At 40.2% G+C, this 20,948-nt stretch overlaps 1 protein-coding gene across 1 annotated transcript in view; it reads left to right on the forward strand.

Annotated features, from left to right (window-relative positions):
• Nucleotides 1–4,238: 4,238 nt before the first annotated feature.
• The window catches only part of LOC115585798 (VPS10 domain-containing receptor SorCS1-like), a 58,585-nt gene continuing 41,875 nt past the window's right edge, over nt 4,239–20,948 (forward strand). Inside the window, exons 1-8 of the mRNA XM_030424436.1 lie at nt 4,239–4,308; nt 7,409–7,473; nt 9,685–9,803; nt 10,000–10,089; nt 12,049–12,228; nt 13,318–13,464; nt 15,162–15,264; nt 19,442–19,518. Coding sequence (XP_030280296.1) covers nt 7,416–7,473; nt 9,685–9,803; nt 10,000–10,089; nt 12,049–12,228; nt 13,318–13,464; nt 15,162–15,264; nt 19,442–19,518 — 774 coding nt within the window. The 5' untranslated portion in view covers nt 4,239–4,308; nt 7,409–7,415. The remainder of the gene's footprint in view (nt 4,309–7,408; nt 7,474–9,684; nt 9,804–9,999; nt 10,090–12,048; nt 12,229–13,317; nt 13,465–15,161; nt 15,265–19,441; nt 19,519–20,948) is intronic.

Genomic DNA, 20,948 nt, shown 5'->3' on the forward strand with positions numbered 1-20,948 from the left:
ACAAACAGCCTCAGATGACCTTAATCACCTACACATACGCCTTACACTGGTGGACCTTACAGAACCTTTAGGTCAGGGGTCTCAAACTCAAATTATCTCAGGGCCCCTGCCAGTATTGTTATCTTGTAGGAGGGCCACCACAGCATTCACGTATTAACAGAAATTGAAATATTTCGATACATTTTGCTTTTATTTCCATTTTTAACATAATAATACACATATGCAAACAGCAGTTTGTATGCATTTTTATCATTAGTTAAGCATCAGTAAGTACAAACCCTTTTTTCCCTAATACTTATTGAAACCTTGCACCTAACCAACAAATGAAATACAGTTGTATTTTATTTCTGGCCAGACACATGGCAGAACTTTTAGCTCATATTTTCTTCATGGTGACAGGATGCACATATAGAGAAATGAGAAGACAGAACAGATGTCATATTTAACATTTAGCGTGGAGAGAGTTAGGAGAGATGATTGACAAGACGAGGATTGTTGTCAAATTGAAAGGCTAACGCGCCTGTCGGATTTCAACTCATAACAAGTAACCTGATAACATTAATGAGGGAAAAGGAGTTGCTACCGCTCTGATAAGTCGGATGTGTGCATCCTGTCACCTGCAGCTGTTCATCAAACAGCTCCTTCCTGTCCATTACTCCCACAGACTGAATAAAACTACTCCCAGACATATTTAAAATTGATCCGCTGTCAGCGGTGCTTACTGAAGCCATTGCATTTCCCGTGACTAGTCTACTTCAAAATTAAACGTCATTCGCATAAAAAAAAATACAAATATAATTGTGTTTACATTTCAATTGCATATGAAGGTTTAGTTTAAATTAGTGTGACACACCTAAAACAAATTATTAAAATTAAGAAATGTTTTACATTTGACATCAGGTCACGGGCAGGATGGAGGGGGGGGGGTGTGGGCCAGAAGTGGCCGGGGGACCGGCAGTTCGGGACCCCTGCTGTAGGTACTTGAGAAGCTTAATTCAGAGCAGCCCTTTGCAGAATATCTAAAATATCCAAACTTTTGAGCATGTTTTATTAATAATTATGCTACTATATTCATATATTCTGAATCTAAACACTTTAATTTTGTACAGAATACAATGTCATTAACACATGAACTACACTGATCACTATGTTTAATAAAACAGTTTTATTTAAATGTTACTTGATTTTTAAAGAAACAGAGACACTATACTATTTTAATGTAGGAAAACATTTAATTGAATGGTAATTAAGCCCTACATCAGTGATCACTGATCTTTTCCTATTGTGACCACTAAGAATATATCTTTCTCTATACCTTTAGTCTTGGCTAGTTTCCCTCTTAAATATAATAATATCTGATGATATAATTATCCATGATAATTAACAAATGTTAATCTCAGCACACCCACAAATACACTTTATGTTTTGACCCTTTAGGGATCCAAGTCCCTAGGTTGGAGAACATAACCCTATGTGACAAGATTAACAACGCAGATAACAATTTGTCAATGAAATAAAATGAACAATAGTTGTACATTTATTGGACTAAAGCAGTTGTTGTAGGGCCAGCTGAAACTGTTTGCAGGACACAATTTGACATATTCTTCGGACATCTTTAGGGGGTTTTGTTAAAGTTTGACTGAAACAGGCTGTGGTTCTTGGAGTGTGTTTGTGCTGTGTCTTCACTCCTCATGTGTCAGGTGCCGACTCGCTCGCCCACCCAATCCCTCACCCGTGCCCTAACTCGCACACATTGTCTCCACCCCAAAAACTGCTTCTCTTTCAGTTTCCTCACCTCCCTCTGGCAGTGTTGCTGCATTTGTTGATTGAGAGACCCTTGGAGGTTGTGAAGGCTGCGTCAATCCCTCCAACCCCTCCTCACTTTCTCCCGTCTCCTGCTCTCTGCCTCTTCACTGTCACTTGCTTGGCTACATACTAACTTGCTGTGGGAGGATAATTAGTCAAAGTGATTTCCCACATCCCCACCCCCACCTCCTCCCCGAACCACATCCCCTTTGCATCTGCTTAGCACAGCTTGGCAGGGGAGTCATGGAAATCTCAACACCGACGCTGTTTGCCTCTCCCTGTTTGGAATGAGAATATACACTCGCCAGATGCAGTAGTCACAGTGAATAATAGTTTGTGATACAATAAAATATCATGAAGCAAGTCAGGAATTGAAATGATAGCTCTCTTGTTAGCAGGGTGATAATCTGACAGTCCCCATGGACGCTTTTTAAATGCAGGCCCACACGCCACCCGTCAGGATAGAATAAATACATATAATTAGAAAATAAATTAATAACAACAAAACAGCGTCACATTTTTGTTATCCGCTAATAAATGATTGTTTACACATTATGCATGGCTGCCCATGCTTAAAATGGAAAAAAAAGTTCAGCTTAAACCATTGAAATGACTTTCTGCGCCTCGTTAAATCCCAGCTGTAAGCTATAAGTCAACGGATTTGCCATTGTGCTTTGTCAGAGGATGTAGGTGTGTTTGGAGACAAAAGGACTTTAGCGACTATATCAGCTTGATTGTTGACCTACTGAGCAACCAACAGAATACGTAGGCAGAATGCAAACTAAGAAATGCTTGTATGGGGCACAGGGGGCTAAGACACAGAGCATTTCCTGATGTCTCTCTCCGGCAGCTTAGTCTGTAGACATTTTTATCATTTCTTTCTGAATAAGAACATATGAATTATGCACCGCACCAAAAAAAAATGGTGCAGAGACATTTTACTACATTATTTAGTTTCTGTTTGTTTGTGTGTTTGATGTCAGTTTGTAGCATAGCTGCAAACATGTTAACATGTAAAACATCCAGCGGTAAGAGAAACACTAACATTCATGTTGTTGGCCAGTTACCAATTATAAAAGTCCAATAACCGCTCTCTTTTTGCTCTGTTTTGGCACCCACCAATTCCAGAGAAATATTACCATGTCGACAGGCTCCACAATGTTCACCAGTGAGTCGCTAACTTGGACAAGCCGGTAGCATTTACTGAATAGTAAATTAAATTTGTTTTAATATTTAACTGAATTAAATCATCAAGCCCTTTGTCACTGAAAACATCTGCCCATTGCATCTAGAAATGAGGTTGATAAAAGCATTTGAGTAATTTGCTGAAATACCAAAACAATGAGCTACCAAGTGGCTCTATTCCATTCTGCATATGAAAATATTGGTTGATGCAGTTAAAAAAAGACCCTTCTCTTTTGTGGGAGCAGGTCCATTCAAAAAAGGGAAAATCACTTCTGGAAAGACACTTAGCTGTATCAGTTATTAGATATAATTTTCAGCGTTGTGAGCTCCACAAATTAAATTCCTTTCACTTACATTTGGAGGAAGACATCTCAGTTGGAAATAAAACCCCAAAAATATTCAGTAAATATCAAAATATGTTATTATACTGCGGATGGACCATTTAACGTTGACCTAATTCATTAGTCTGGTTAACAGAAATACTACTTTAACCAGCTAAAACAGCTACCTCTGAAATGGAACAATCACAGGAACAAATTAAGGTGCTGGAGGGTTCGTATTTCTACTCTATGTTAGTTCCATTACACAGAGATTTCACATGCATTCTCCACCCTTTCTGTGTAGCATGGGAAAATCTCAGCAGTCCAGTGATTTACTGACTAGTGAACAATGGCTGTATTGAGACCACCCGCAATGCTCGGTCTCCTCTCCCCATCTCCGATTTCCATTCACAGCCTTGTTACAGCAAGCTGCATTTCGTCAGTGCGAGTACCCTGTGCCAAGTACATTTTCTTTATAGAACCAATTTTAATTTGCAGTCCATCGTGCGTGTGGCAAAAATCTCTCATGCTGTGTTCTTTATCTGCAGGGTTCAAATCTTATGTAAATACTCATCTGATTTAGAGGATTCAAATAAAGAACTTGTATATACAGTAGGTTTGTGTGTGTGTGTGTATGTGTGTGTGTGTGTGTGTGTGTGTGTGTGTGTGTGTGTGGCAGTGTGGCAGTGTGAGAGTTCATCTCCCACTTGTCGTTACACTGCTTCTATTATAAGGATCACTGAGCCACTTAGTAAATCAATGTGTGAAAACAAACCAAGAGAAAAATCGTTTGCGAATGCACATCGTATTGAGGGCAAACACGGCATTTGATAGTAGGAAGGCTTGTGTTGCACAAAATTGGTGAATTTGATGAAGATGGTATGTGTATAAACACTCACTGGTGCTCGGTTTTCTTGCTACAGCTCTACAGCTCGGTGGAGTTTGGGAGGAGATGGCAAGTCGTGCATGAAAGAGTGGCTCCCAATCGTTTCTACTGGTAAGTACAGAGATCTGGATATTGTTAAACGTGTTTAACAAGTATGAACACATTAGGAACTAGATCTGAAATCATCACCATAATATAGCGGTGGTTTGTCATTCAGGATTTATTGAAAAGATGGCTGCTTCACATCAACCTCTAAGCTACATCACAGCCACTCTACAAAAATTAAGGGAAGGCGAAAACAACACCAAGTCACATAAACTTCAGAGATAACAATCGGTTCATTTAGGATGCACAAAAGATTGTGAATCAATTTCACCTGGTTTGTTAAAGTGACATGACTGGGTGCATGATCCGATCCAATATCCAAATAATGCACCCTTTGTACAGCAGGTAAAATACTGCGCCTTTGACTTCAGACCAGCTTTTTGTTGGTCTCTGGCACAGTCATTCTCCCCTACCTCGAGATAACAATGCGCCTGGCCTCACCGCACTTTAAGACCAACACACCCAGATGAGCACAAGTACATTTGCAATTAACACAATCTTGGCACTGGGCACAAAAATGCCAACTGTGCCAGTCTGAAACCAGAAATATGACTGCTATTCTGTGCCCTGCGTCTTGATGTGGTTTGCGCCAAGTGTAAGATAGAGCCCCCTGTCTTTAGGAACAGCAAAACCACATTATCCACTCTCTACTTTTCAAAACATCAAAATGACTTAGTGATGTTTCCTTTCCTTTACTTGAGGAGACAATCTTTGTGCAATTTCAGTGGAATTTAAAATGCTGCAGTGAGGACAGCCGACAGAAAGAATGTTCATCACAAGTTTTACACATTTAAAATTTTACTTTTCACAACTTGTTTAGTCTGTATGAAAATTAGCCTGCATGAAGGCCGGTTGGGTCCCAACCCACAGTGTGGCCCTAACAACTCTGAACCTCAGAGCTCACTGAAATCCTTAACAACTCTGTAAGGACACTCCCACACAGGTTTTAAAAGCCTGCAACTCCCCTCCAGTTAGTTAGAACTGTGAGAAGCCTCTTGGATGAGAGGTGAAACATCTTCAAGAAACTGAAACAAGTCCAGCTGCCTACGACTTAGCACTTATAATTACTATGGATGACTGAAAACCTTCATCAACATCTTCTAGCAAATCTATTGAATTGTAACAAACAGTTATTCTGTGATAATCAGCAAAATGTGAACTCAAAGTCATGTAAAGAGCAGTTATGGCTTTGTAAATGTCCTGGACAGACTATATCGTTGCCTGTCCACAAAGTGAAGAGCAGCGAGGAGCTAGAGAGGTTTTTAAGGTTTTTCATTATTCATATGTCTGACATGCCTGATCATCCTCTGTCGCAGAGAGTTACATTATGTGACTGACAGTGTTCAGCTGTGGAGAGAGGCTTTGCAATCATATTTGGGTGCAATCAAAGTATTGCTATCCATTGAGATGAAATAAAGTATAAGATTAAGTGGTTCCAGTCAGCAAAGCTTTTCACGCAAATTTTGAAATTCTGCGTCTGAAATTGTTGCATATTGATTGTTCGGGTTTCAGATGAATATTTAGCAGGCAATCTTTAATTGTTACATTTCACATTATCAATCCCTGGTCTCCCACTTTTTTCTTTAGTTCAATTGTCTCACTGTCACGACACAGCTGTCCAACTCAGTAGTATCTATCATGTCTGGCCTTTGTACGATAACTAACACCTAACAAAAAGCTTTCACCTTAACAAACTGTGGCGGAACTGTCAGGGCAGTAACAAGCTGGGCAGTCAGGAGTGAAGGGAGCCTAGAGGGCTGATGCTGCAGAAGCTGTCAGAGTTCTATTTTGGGACGCACACTGTTCGGTAGTTTCGGTGGTAGCCCTGGTAATGAGGCTGCAGAGGGAGCTTATGCCTGCTGTACATGGGACCAGACATGTTAAGAAGATGAAGAGTCATAAGCTCATTTGTGTGGTGCTTGCTCACACAGCACAGGTCGGGTGTGTACGGTGCAAACTTGAACAAACGGCACTCTAAATGCCACCGCTATAGTCAGCTAATCAGTTTGTGAGGTTTTTGAGTGCAGCAATTAAATGTGTTGCACATCTGCAGCTGCCTCTATGGGATATTTTGGCAGGCGGCAGCTCCATCTCATGACTATGTCCGTTTTTCTTCCACCTGTTCCGACATAAAAACTACTCAAAGAGCATGCAGCTTTCCAAACTGTTATCATTCAAACAACAACTGTGGGCCAGCAACTTAGAAGGTCTCATCGCAGAGTCTCGAATAAATACAAGTTAAAACAAACCACACAAGTCCTTTAAGTCAAAGACTTATTCTTACCTCGCACTGTTCTTGGGTACCTGAATGGATTATTCAATGAAAATGGAAATGCATTTTGGGTAAGTAGGCCAGCGTATTCACAGTTGTGATTCATCTGTGGAATCACCAATAATACCAATAATTATAATGGTTTGAAGCCATGGTGGCTTCTCATTCCCCTCACACACACAAACACACGCACACACACACGCGCACTTGCACGCACAAGAACGCACGCACGCACACACCCACCCACCCACACACCTTTTATTTCTTTTTCCATTTAAGTGTGTCCTATGTGTCCACACATTTTCTCTTTCTCTTTCTCTTCCCCATCTCTCTCCAGCGCTCATTCTCTCTCCCTCCGTGTGTGCTGCCTTTGCCTCTCCTCTGATCCCCCAGTCTTTTTAATACATATTTAATGGCATAATGATTATACGCTATTCCATCTGCGGACATCCCTACAGTAGCAAGAAAATCAATGGCTTCTCCTCTCCTAATGATGTCAGGAAACGTCTTCCTCCATCCGTCCAGGGGAAAAAGGACCTTCTGGGGGCTCTAAACATTTAGATCACACAGTAAACCTGAAGTTCTTTTTCCCTTACACTTAAAACTGTCAACCACAATGAAGACAAAGACACGGTTATTTCCTGTGGCCAAATCCTGTTCATGTTTACCACAACTGTCATATCGCTTTGCTTAACCTCTCTGTAGTAATAAATTTGTCTGACTTTGCAGCATACAATCTCTCAGGTCAGACAGCAGCTATACGGTAGGTGGCATCTGCCCAAAGGCAGAAAGACCAATGGTGATGTTCCTGAAACACATTTGTCTACCTTTCAGGTCGAAAATGGGTTTGGACAAAGAGCCGGGCCTAATTCACCTGGAAACCAGCATCTCTGAAGGACGTGAGTAATTGAATTCCAAGTTCAGCGCTCCATTTTTCTCGTGTCTTTGTAGTGTATCCGGAGCATTGTGTTAAAGTACAGAGGAATTGGGAGTTGTGTGGACAATTCTGCTGAAGGGTAATGCACAGGGACAGCAGAAATGGACAAGTCTGGGGACGCACAATGACAATGGAGAGAAAAGTAATGCATATATTAGAATACTTTTAAAAGCAAGTGATTTTACTCAGTGATGCTGTTGTGGGTATGGAGAACTATCACTCATCCTCCTGATTGACACTGGGAAATTGTGGATTAATGTAGTATTTGACTTAACTTCCTCACTCAGTATGGAGTCAGGATGTTTGGAAGGCAAGTCAATTATTTTCACATAATTTTTTCATTTTATTGCTTTAACATTATCTACCCAAGACATGACTTACTTGCATATATACCAATCAGCCACAACATTCAAACCACCTACTTAATATTGTGCAGGTTTCCCCTGTAAAGCCAGAACAGCTCTGATCCATAAATGGTATGGTCATAAGACTTTGGGGGTGTCCTCTGGTGTCAGGCACAGCACAGGGACGTTTGCAGTGGGACCTTCGGGTCCTGTTTGTTGGGGGGTGGGACCTCCATGGATTGGACTTGTTCGACATGTCCGACAGATGCTCAATGAGATTGGACATGAGGGAGTGATGTTGCCTATAGATAAATAGATAGATATATAGATAGATAGGTTGTAGCACATCTATCTATCTAACAGGCTGGACACACTGGATGCCTGTGTGCTGTGTTGCGGCTGTGTTACTGAGCTGCTGCTGCTCACTCACATTTTTTTTGTCTTCACATAGGCTGTGTGGCAGCTGCTGCTAGAGTGCCCGCCATTGTCTTTGATAATGATCACGTGATTTTCCTTTACCCTGCTGAAAGAGTGAGAAACCTGGAGGGGAACAAGAATAACTATTGCTGAGAACCGTGCATGTGCCGGCGAGTCTCTGAATCTCTAGATCATGTCACACAGCAGCCACGTTCGACACGTGCGTGAGAAGCATGTCCTATGCATCCGGCGTGAACAGTCTGACCTGTTGACATGGATGCTGAAATGAAAAGTGAGAGGTAATGCCACGCTGCAGCGCTGCACATGCATCCAGTTTGTCCAGCCTGGGAGGGAATGGAGTTTTAAATACATGAATCTTAACAGGAAGAGTGGGCCTAAGGAATATTCAGTAGGTGCCCCAGTAGTTAGTCTGGAACAGCGTGAGCCCCCGTACAAAGGCCTTGTTTAGCTCAGATTATCTGGCAATGTGTAGGGGTTTAAGGATCTAGTCTTAACTCTCCCAAACTGCTCAAGGACTCATCAGGCTGACCTGATGTTTGATATCTGGATGATCACATCGGTACCTTCCACGCAGGACCACAGTAGAAAATGAGAGAGACAACCTGAAACAGTCTTGCCAAAAAATATGATGTCTATAAGAACATTCCAGCCCTTGAGGCTAACGTTAGCTAGCATATGACTGTTTGACATCTTCTATCTGAGTGGGATATAGATTTATATCACGCCTCCCTGACTTGTTTCTCCTGCTTTCTGCTTTCTTACTGAAAAGTATATACATAAATGTTGCAAGCTGTTGCACTTTTGTTAAGTCAGCTTCCACGTGAGTGTGTGCTGTGCCAATATTTTTAATGTGATCTTGCTCTGGTTGAGAGAGAAGAACATCTGTATTGATTCTCGTAATGACACGATATCAGCATAGGTACGCTTTTGAAACGTCTGTAGTCTGAGCCTAGCCTTAGGTTTCAAAAGACGCGTCAATGCCACCTTTCTGTCAGAGCGCTCTCTTTGAGGCCAACACAATAGAGAAAAGCCAATCATACAAGTACACATAGCAAAGATCAGTCGTGTCAGATGACTATTACTATTGATCAGATGCATATGGTGGAAGCTGACACATTTTGGCACTGGCTAACACGTGGAGACAGGCTCTCTCCCAGCGCTGCAATAGAAGGTAAAGAAAGCAATTCGCCTTGCTGGTCATCTGTCTTCCTCTCCGCACAGCTTTTCCCTTACTGGGACCACTTTACTGACACGAGTAATGTAGGAGGCCAAAAGAGGCTGTGTGGCCTGGTTGAAGGCTGCCTCTCTTCATTGGCTAATACCATCACTGATGCCATGGCCTGACGTGCTGGTATGTGTGTGTCTTTGTGTGTGTGTGTTTGTGGGAGCAGAGGCGCTGTATGTCACCTGCAAGCTGCAGAACTGCACAGATGCCAACAAGGGCAAACCATTCCCCGGCTACATTGACCCCAATTCTCTGGTGGTGCAAGATGAGTATGTTTTTGTCCAGGTAGGTAATTGTCCAGTTTTCTCACTGAAAAGCATCAGACACAGAAAGTGTGGCGATTTTGAAGGAATTGTTCAAGGTCATTCTTAGAAAGGTGCTATTAGTGCAGTTTTATTTCTCCCTGAAGTGGTGAAAAATGCTTTATCTGTTTTTTTATGTGACTCCAAAATGTTTTCACTAACGGTTTCGTCACCTTAAGGTGTCAACGGCAGGGAGGCCAATCTACTACGTGTCTGCTAAAAGAGATGTCTTCACACCCATGAAGCTGCCCAAGTACACTCTGCCTAAGGTGACAAGTATATTGTTGAATTTATTTAAATGGACATGAACAGATACTCATGAGCTCTTAAGGATTAACAAAAACTAAATTGACCCTTAGCAAGAGTCCGTAACTTATCATGTGTCAACAACAACAATAAGACAAATTTCAAATTTAGCTGGTATTGCAGCGATTCGTCAAACTGATCTGCATTCAATTACACAGAGTATGCTTCCAGCACTGTTTGGCATGTGGACTAAAGTTGCATTAAAGCAGAAGTTCATTGCTGGCTCTGCATGACACTCTCTTTGTTATTTATGGGCAAATCAAGGCCGAAAGTAACCCCTAACAGTGTTTCCAGAATTGTTATTCTGCGCTGCTCCGTGGGCTCATGGCCTCGCCTGTCACGTCCCCATTGACAATTAAACATGTTTTATTCAATCAAGCCCTAGGCGCTTCAGTTGCTGTCGGCTCACTGCAAGGTGTTATTGGCACAGTCAGAGGTAGATGAAGCACACAACCAAACAGCATGGCCTCAGCAGCATAATCTCTGCCCAATAGGCCTGGCATAGTGTAAATGATTGTAGTATCCTCTTAGTTCAAATAAGTGAATACAGAAGAGAAGTGAGACTGATTATTGAATATGATTAAACCCAGCAGGGGTGAATGAACAGTATACAGGGGAAAAGTTTTCACGACTCTCAATGAGACTTAAGAGATGTAAATTCAACACTTGTCAAATTAGTCAATTAATTTAGATGTTGTGACTTTTTTTTTTTTTTTTAGGATGTTGATTCAAAGAGCATATTCAAGAGAAGGTTTTGCCTTTTATTCTAAATAACAATGAATGCTATAGTGAAAAATACAATACACTATAGAATTAACGTTCATGTCATAGAGTTTCTTGAAAAAAATCGTGTTGAAACTTCTATTGTTCCACCTATCCATGGCTTTGTGCCACATACTTTTTTAGTTATGAATTTTTGAAGTTTGGCCCTTCTTTGTGATTTAATGATTTTGTGATTGCTCTTACCATTTGACAATAGCTATTTAAATCAATGAATGTTGCCAAAATTCTTTAGGGTCTCTTGGATGTTCAGGACATTTTTTCCAGTGAACGATTATCGATTGGTGAGGCCGAGAATACACATACAACGAATCACAAAAATGCTGAAATTTGGCTCAAAGGGCCAAACTTCTAAAATTCAAAACTGAAAAGTATTTCATGACATGAACTGAGAAAAGCTCTGGATTTTGGGTGAGTTGGCTTGGAGTGGTCCCTTAATTAAACATTACATCGTCCACAAAAAAACCCCAAAAACATTACATTATCCATTAACATTTCGAATGAGTCACATCAGATAGACTTTATCAGCATAGTAGCTGTTTAAAGGTCAGTTTGACCTCTGTGTCATTTTATAATTATTTGAGAACACCCGACAATGGAGGTCACTTCCATGGATTGCTGCTGCAGTCAAGTTGATAAACAGGAGTGATGATAAAGCCACTATAGTCCCAGAAGTTAAAAAGTAACCTCTGAGCTCTCCTCTTGTCAGTAATCGGCCCTGGATCAGAGCAGAACCTGGGTGTTTACCTCTGCTCTGGTGTTTAGTCCTCCAGAATGTCTGGCTCTGCACCTGACTCTCCTCCAGAGCTGGCAGCTGAGCAGAGGTCTTGCCCTCCCACTATGCCACGCCCACTGAACACATTACTCTGCAAACTTCCTTTGTTCTGTTTTGATAGATGAGTGTATTGCATGTTTGGCGAGAAACTTTTTTGACAAAATGTTGTGACACTACACATTACACCACAGCGCAAAAGTAAGGTTAAATATAATCACACAAAGCAATAGCAAAATCAAAACAATGGATAAAAGATTATTATTAGAAATATAAATTCATATATTATAATATATAATTTATATTAAAAAGCATCGCAAAACACTGGTAACCCGACATGATGTATCTTTGATATTTGCCTCTCTGCCAGAACTTGCATGTGATCAGTACGGATGAAAACCGTGTGGTTGCAGCTGTGCAGGAGTGGAACCAGAATGAAACCTACAACCTGTACGTGTCGGACACATCGGGGGTCTACTACACCCTGGCTCTGGAGAATGTGGTCAGCAGTATGGGCCCAGAGGGCAACGTTATGGTCGATCTCTACGAGGTAAACAAACATCGACCTGGCAGGAATTATATCAAATCTGTTCTTCATGTATCATGCGGAGCTGAAAGTGCTCTCTTCTCTTCTTTAGTCTAAGATTTGTACGCTGCGCATGAGGCCCATCCCCCAACAAGGCCTACCTCCCCCTGAGTCTGCAGCATTCATTTTATAATAACAGCATCACATAAAGGCCTGCCTGATGAGTGCCCAGCCTGAAAGTGTATAATAAACACTGATCAATATTTTAGAGCTGGAAGGGAGAGATGCTGAAATATACTTGTTTAGTCATTTTGTAAAGGAACTCTGCTGGTGTAGGCCTACAGTCTTCAGATCACATCATGTGAATACGAAGCAGCTTCCATGTGCTGACATCGACAAACGGGGATTGTGCGAGGGATATAGATTTTTGGGAGGCAGAGATTATTTCTTTCTTGGATGAATAATAGCAGATTACTTCACAAAATGCACCTAATCCAAAAAGGAGGCAAAAAGTGTGTCAAAGGCTATTGTTGAGGCTCGGGAATGCAGGCATGATTTTTAGATACATATGAACCCCAAACGTAGAATAGACATATATCTATGAATAAGATAATGAGGCTGCTGATGATGCTGTTCATGTCTTGCTGTGGCCTCGCTGATAGAATCAAATTTACTGTCTTGATTGAGGTCGCCACCCAAGACAAAGGATATACTAAATTTCCCCTTCAAACAGGATTGAGGTATCTGTCAATTACTAATAAGAGGCGTTTCATTGTCTTATGTGGCTGTCACTGGCTCAATTCAGTATGCCTGAGATATTCCTGGGGGCCTCGAACAAGGAGTCAGATTCATTTAAGACACACATTGATTACTCAGAAGTCCCCTGCCAGTCGATCATTTCCCACTCAGTGTGTGTAGCTGTGTCTGGTTTTGTTGGGAATACAGAAGAGGTAAGTGTGCGTGCCCAAGGGTATTTGATTTGCTTTGCAGTGCATTGATTCATTTTCTGCAATGTGACTTGAAGATATGGAACTGCCTAAAATCCTAAAGACATGTGAAGTGTGCTTCTGTTTTCATTAGGAGCTGTGAGTTGCTCTCTTTCTAATTTCCCAGGTGGCGGGAATAAAGGGGATGTTTCTAGCCAACAGAAAAACGGACAACCAAGTGAAGACGTACATCACCTACAACAGAGGCAGAGACTGGAGGCTGCTGCAGGCCCCGGGCAAAGACCTGAGGGCCAACAGTATCCACTGTGAACTAGTGAGTGTCTGCATATCTGCAAACGAGCCACAGTCATATGTGTTTTTATATGTGTGCACTTCCATCAAAGAGAGGCCTTGACAGAGGTTGACTGATCCTTGCAGCCAAGAGAGGCCAAGCTCGGAAAGAGCAGCGCCCGTCAAAGCTGAGTGCTCTGAGGCTGCTGAGCTGAAAGGTCAGCCGTTTTGATTCAGTCCAATAAGCTGACCTCCCATTTAAGAAACACAGACAGAACGAGGTGTCAGACAGAAGCCGACGCTTCTTTTTTCTGTCTGTCTTCCAGAAAGCCTCTGTAAGTTGAGTGCTTCTTATGGTCCAGTTGTGTCGAGTTTACTGTCAAAAGCCAAAGTTGTGAAGTAAAAGTGAGGAAACTAACAGCATGTGGTGCTCATCGATGAAGCGCACCCACGTCGGTCACCCTCCTCGAGATGTGTGCTTTATTGAAAAAGTACAGTGACAGCGTAGATGTGATTGATTGTGTCAGGATCAGAATCGGAATCAGAATTCCTTCATCGTCACAAAAACAGTGACATTTCTTTGCCACAGCAGCCAAAGGACCGTAATATTACAAAAAAACAATAATAATATTAGTGAAAAGTAAACAATATAATAAGAAGTTAAGAAATATAATAGACTTGTATAAACATATAAACATAATATTGTACAATATGAATATGTCATTATAAACACTACTGCATACTGCACATTGTCTGCATGGAACATGAGCAGATCTTCTCTTAATATTGCTTTACATCGAAAATAATTTGATGAACCACTTAGCAATGCAGATACGTCTCCCATCTCCTCTGCCCATAGTATACAGTCATTTGTCAGGAAACGTCTGAGGTTTTGATTAACCTCTAAATAGCCTGTCACAACATGGCCTGCACCACCGGCATTTTGCTGGATCATAATGAGAATTGTGTCGGTAAAGGTTATCCCAATCAAAATTAATGGTGGGAGCAGCCGATGGGGAAATGGTGTTTGTGATAAAACTTGTGAGTTGGGAGCGGGAGCGCCGCCATGAAAACATATCACATTGGGCCCCATCACCACTGCAAACCCTGCACAGCTGCTCTAACCACATCTCCAAGACCCAATGGACCCATTGAAAGCTTTACATCACTCTACCTTTGCACCTTACTTGTCTGTTGTAGACAATACTTATAGTATGTTTACTGTCAGTGAGCTGTACAAATATAACATTACTTGATGCGAGACTAATATGCTCTATAGGAAATGTGCTAAAGGCCATCTTTTACAGTCTAAATGGAATCTGTATTGTAATATTATTAAATGGAAAAATTTGGTTTGAAATATTGTCATAACTGTGAACAAACAAATACAAAATAAAAACAATAGGTATCAGTACATCAAATATAAAAAAACATAAAAGGTAGAGTTACTTAGTATGACTGAACAAAAGACTCCTAACAATATGGATGTTTACTTTTTGCCAAAAAACAAGTAAAGACAAAGAGACAGTTATTTGTATGTTATATTGTATATTACATTAATTATGATGGGTTAATGATTTAAAATGTTTTTTTAAACCTAATTTTTGGGGCCCGGTGTCAGTCATTCCGCAGGAGGGATATGCATCCAGTCACTTTATTCAGGAGATTCTTTTCAAGGATTTTTGGTGTTGGCTCAGTTTGAAAGTTGTGATAATTGAGTTTGTGATTTCTCTTCTGCAGCCATACTGTTCGTTACATCTCCATCTTCATGTGTCTGCAAATCCCTACACATCTGGAAACATAGCCAGCAGGGAGTCAGCGCCGGGGATCATTGTCGCATCAGGTGGGTGAGAGGGAATCTGCACTGAGTGACATGTTGTTTCTCTTTTCTCTTTCTTCTTGGAGTTCAGAGGAGTTGTCATGAAAAAAACAAAAAACAAAGTTCTTTTGAAACTCTTGGAGATTTTTTTTTTTTTTTTTGGTAATTAGAAAATAGTTCTACTCCATGTGTTTTCTGTCTTGTGGACTGAAACCTCTGCCAGTTTCTGAAATGTCTGTAGCACTGTTTCTTCTTGGAATTGTGAGGGGTTTTCTTGCCCCAGTTAGCATCCTTTATGTCATGACCATTCTGAACTGAAATGTTACCTCTGCCTCCTCCTAACAGTTCTTTCCTAAATAATTGTTAAAGCTACTGGATTAAAAAGAGTCACATGTTCTGTTCTGTTTAGTAAACTAACATGTATTGATGTATGTACATATGATAAATGATCAAATCAATTAGCTTGTAAGTATACAACTAGTTTATACTAGTAAGTATAAACAGACGGGCGGAGCTCTCCGTTGGTAGGTTGGTTTGTCAGCAGGAATACACAAACACTATTGAACAGATTTCAATGAAACATGGATGGAGGATGTCTGTCAGCCCAGAATAGACCCCATTAACTTATTTAGGGTTGTGTTTCTCAACATTTTCTTTATTTCTCAGGGAATAATGCATGTACTTGACGATAAAAATCAGGCATATTTAGGTGGATGGTATTTATGTGAGAGTATAATTTGATGCATTTGATGCATACTTTAATTTTAATTTGCATTTAGTCCTAATAAAAGTGCCATTCGGATTAAAATTTAAACCATTATTGAATGAATGAATGACTTTAGTTCAAACCAACAATTAAAACAACAAAATAAAAACAAACCTAGCAAAAGTAACAGTGTCCAAAAGGAGTCGGTAGAAGTAAAACAGATTTTATCTCATAGGATTTCAATAAATTCTTCAGTTTATTTATAATAAATACCCTAACAGCTATCCCCAGTTGAGTTCAGTTTAATAAATAAATAAAAATCCCAGTTTACTTGCAATCCAAATATCCACCCAGTGTTGCAAAATGATAAGAAAACCCCCTAACACAACCTTTCCTCTTCCATGTACCTGCCAACGATATATCTTTTGTGTTGTATGTTTAATTGGTTTATATTGGTTTTGCTTTGTTATTATTTAAACAAGTTTAAAAATGAACACTTGTTGGTGCGATTTCAAAAGCCATTTCAAAAATGAAACCTCCTCCAGTGTAATTTAAAGTTAATACTGGAACACAGTTTAAATTGAATTTCAAAGTTTTTGTGCAACACAATTGAATTGAATATAGGTTTTAAAATAAAAAGTTTAAAAAGTTTTGTATTTGATATTTCTTAATTTAAGCTAGTTTTAACCTCAACCATGGTTTAATCAGACATGTGAAAGTTAACACTTGTTGGTTTAAGAGAATGCATCCGATTGAGATGGTGAAATGAATTCTGTATTGCATGATGTGTTTAAATTTCATTCGGCACAAGGCAACAAAGGAGAAATGAAACACCTGTCTGAGACTTTTTTGTACTTGTTTATTTCTTATTGGCATTCAAAATTGAGAAGCACATCTCCTGTTTCTGGGGTTTCTTTTTTCCATTACATAGTGTTATGCTAACTTGAAGAGACGAAGACCACGAAAGACAAAGCCCAAAGAAATGTGCCTCTTTCAGTTAGTTTAAAATCTTGGTTTCAGTTAAGTGATGATTCCAATATGGCAATGCAACTCCCAAAACCGTGCTCTTCTATTCATTGTTTTGACTGTTGATTTTTGCTCCACTGTTTCATGTTTTGTCCCTGTCAAGTATTAGTACAACATGCATGTGTCACCTCACCTTTGAAAAGGGCCAAATGACAGAGCAGAAAGCCAACACACTAGAAACTACATAATCCTCACGGTTCAGCCCTCAGAGCATTGTGTTCCCTGAGATCACAGGGGAGAAAGCATGCAGTCTCATTGACTCAGTGGGGAGAAAACAAAGAAATGGAGGAATATGACTTCAGCAGCCCCCCAGGTGAATTCACACCTCAGTGATATTTACTCCCGCATGGACCGGCACTGTCAATAACACATCGGCACACGCCTCAGGTGTCTGGAGAAGGCCAAGCTCGCACAAAAAGCATTGGTGTCTGAAACATTGTTTGTGTACGCAGAGTTTACTAAAAAGAAGGTTTTTGAACAACTCACGTTAGCAGTTGCTTGTTCTGCTAGCCGCCATCCTGCCAGCTGAGAAGTATCGATCTCAGAATGTGACGTAACATGGAGGACAGTTAAGGTGGAACGCTCCTAAAGCTTAGTTCCATTTAAATGCACGGATAATTTGTTGTTTTGTCATAAGCGAAAAAGGAGCCTCACTAAAAACAAAATCAAAAGCCAGAAAAGTCACGTGAGATATCGTGTCGATAGTTGTTGCTGGAAGACAGTAGCGGCCCATCTTAACTCTCTCTCTTGGACTGCAGTGTCTTTTTGGACATTTGTATGAAATGATAATACATCCATGATGATAAATCTATCTGGACATCATCAATTTTCCTCATTGAAAGCCAAAAACAGCTGTTGATATGTAATGAATTGCATACAAGTTGAGCTATGATGCATAGAATACTCAATATGAAACATCACCCCCTTCCATTTTATCTTGCCTGATTGTACTTATAAGCGTTCACTCTTGCGAAGCCCGTTCACGTTCATTAGTTGCTTTCAGTTCACCGTCCAAGAATATGTGCATGTTTAATGAACGTGCCCTTTCAGAGCGTTCATGCACAACACAGATAGGCAATTTTGGTGGATTGAGGACTCAACATTTTCACAAACTGAGATTGTGGGTGTTTATGTTTGTGTGTGTCTGCCCTCTCATAGACTGCATTTCTAACCTAATGTAAGCAGCTGTAAGCAGTTTTTCTATGTAATAAGTGGATGGACTTGACAGTTGCAGCTGCCACTCTGCACAGAATAAGCAGATGTAGATAATGGAAGAATGGGATGAACATTTCAACTTTTAACTTGGTAAAATGTTACTGTGACATAACAATGGGAATAGCCACTGGAACACAAACAGTGTTTGGTGAAGAAAGAATCATCAGCTCTGCCATCATGAAAGTGAAACCGAGACTTTTTTTTTTTTTTTTACCCAACTCCCTCATTCATGTCTCCTTCTTTGTCCCTCTCCATTGCCTTTGCTGCAAGTGCTGAAGCCTCCCATGAGTAATTCAGACAAATTGCTCTCAATTTAGGTTGGATAAAAGACACAGAGCCATGAAGTGCAAGAAAATATGAGTTTGTATGAAGCTACCACTCAATGAAATTTGGCAAGGAGATATATTATATTTGCTAAGGGTAGACAGTCAGGGACGAAGAAGCTGGAGCAACCTTCTGACAGAGCTGTACAATGTTTTTGTCTTTGTTAAAGGGCTCTTCGGGCTCAAGCTGTTAGGTTGAGTCTCTCATTATAGACCACTTTAACACAAATCTGCAGAGCAATGTTTGACTGATGTCACCTGGTGGAAGGTTTGTTGGGCTTTAACCAAACCCAGCATTACTGTTGCGTCTTAGCTGAGTGGCACGTGTATACACACAGCACATGTCTGCATCACTGCAGCAAGATGAGAACGTCAACCGGTGGAGGTCAGCAAAAATGTTAGGTTACACTACAGGGACTGTAAAGCAAATCCTTTCTCAAGGAGTGTTTCGACAAGGGGATAACCATAGCTCCGAAATGCTCACAGTACTTTACAGCCTTGTGTTTAACCACCTGGCACCAATTACAGGCTAAATTAAAGCAATTACAACAGTCTGCACACGCCTGGCATCAGGAAAGCTTGTCTTAATATGGCCAGAACTGCTGAAAGATGAATACAGTAATCTGGATTTATTGGTTAATTTAGGGGTGTGGGTAAATGTCGCACTGCAACATTTGCCCACACTCCTAAGAGATCTACAGTAACAGTAGATTTCATGGAGTGCTATAATTACTTCCCCAGTCTGCAGCTGCAGGCTCTAGCCCCCTTCTGTATCCCTATTGCTGGTGTAAAGGATCTTTATAGAATTTGGGTTCTTATTTGATTACAAATAGACTTCATTTCCTGTGTCTGCATTATGCAGTTCCCCCATTCCAAACACTTACTGAAGCTTGTCGTGTGTCTCTTCTGTGAATGGTGTCTGTCTTTCAAGGCTCCATTGGCTCGGAGCTGACCACCAGCAATGTCAGCGTGTTTATCACCTCGGATGCAGGAAATACATGGCGACAGGTAAGGGGACCCTTTTTTTTTTTTTTTTTTTTATAATGTAGTACTGTGAAAGTTCAGACTGAAACTGAAACTCAACCTCACTTTATTTGGGAAATATGGAAACTGTAATACCACTGCAGCTGCAAGTTTTGTCATATTTCATAAGATTATAAATAGCCAACTTCAAGTTCTGGGTGGATATATCCCATGAAAGCCGTTGAGAGACTTTAAAGGGGGCCGGTGATGTTAGGAGACACACTGTCAACTTCAGTGGTGCGCTACTGACTGACTGAACACATTGATACCAGCAGGGTTTTAATTGGGCCATGGCTGTCCAAGGCTTTGATTATGCACTTAATTAGTTAATCTTGCAAGCCACTTTGCCACACTGACTGGTAAAAATGTTGTACCGAAATACTCATGTGATGCAAAACTATGCGAGGAGTCTCTGCAGGGTTTTGGCGTAATTTTTCTGTTTATTCAACTTCATGGTGACCAGTGCACAGAAATGTATGTATAGGCAGGAAGGTTGGGTCAGAGTGTAAAAAAAATCTAATTCTTCTTTCTTATTTGTTGAAATACATATGCCTACATCTAGTATTAATGTCTTCTTTTACTACAGATTTTCAGATTAGATGCTAAAATCAGTACAGTATCCCATTAATTTCTATATAGGCAGAATTTGAATTTTCTATTAAAAGTCAAACGTTCTCAGCAAACTCAATCATATTCTTGCTCCTTAAGTACATCTTTGATAAATGACAATTGGAAAATAAAAAAAACACTATGTTTGAAACTATTTTGGATGAGATGCAACAATCAGCTATCTTTCTCTAGAATGTTACATGTTGTTGCTTTAAATAATAAAGTAACTATGCATTATGTCGGAGAAAAAAATATTCTTGGCCAATCTCATCCAGTCTCCCTCTTCCAAGAAAGGTCCAGCTGTAGCCTTGCAGATGGTACAACCACGGCCCCTACAAAACAATTTAAATAGGTATTTATTTGTATCTATTGAGCAGAAATAATGAGGGTAAACTATGATACTGATACTACATAACCTAACTGCTGAAAAATGTTATCCATACATGTTGATATTGTAAGCTTTTTTATTTAGGGGTTTATTAGTAAAAAAGAAATTTTGTTTTGTTTTATCTAATCTAATTTAATCTAAAAGTTAAATCCGCCACTGACAAACAGTTTCGCCATTTATATTGTAGGGCTTTTATTGTGAAATGTACGAAAACAGAAAAGAGTGTCTGCATTTGCTGGATCTGAAAGCACAATACAAGTTTGCCATCTTGGTTCAGACTGAGGAGCTTCATATTACTATTTATATCTCCATAAGTATAGGTGCAACCCTTTGCTACAGTATTTAGAAAAATTAGAATAGCATCCATATTTTTATAAACTGCCAGCGGATAACTGTTTAGATTAACAGGCGTAAACCA

This window comes from Sparus aurata, chromosome 1, assembly GCF_900880675.1.
Source record: "Sparus aurata chromosome 1, fSpaAur1.1, whole genome shotgun sequence".
Taxonomy (NCBI): Eukaryota; Metazoa; Chordata; class Actinopteri; order Spariformes; family Sparidae; genus Sparus; species Sparus aurata.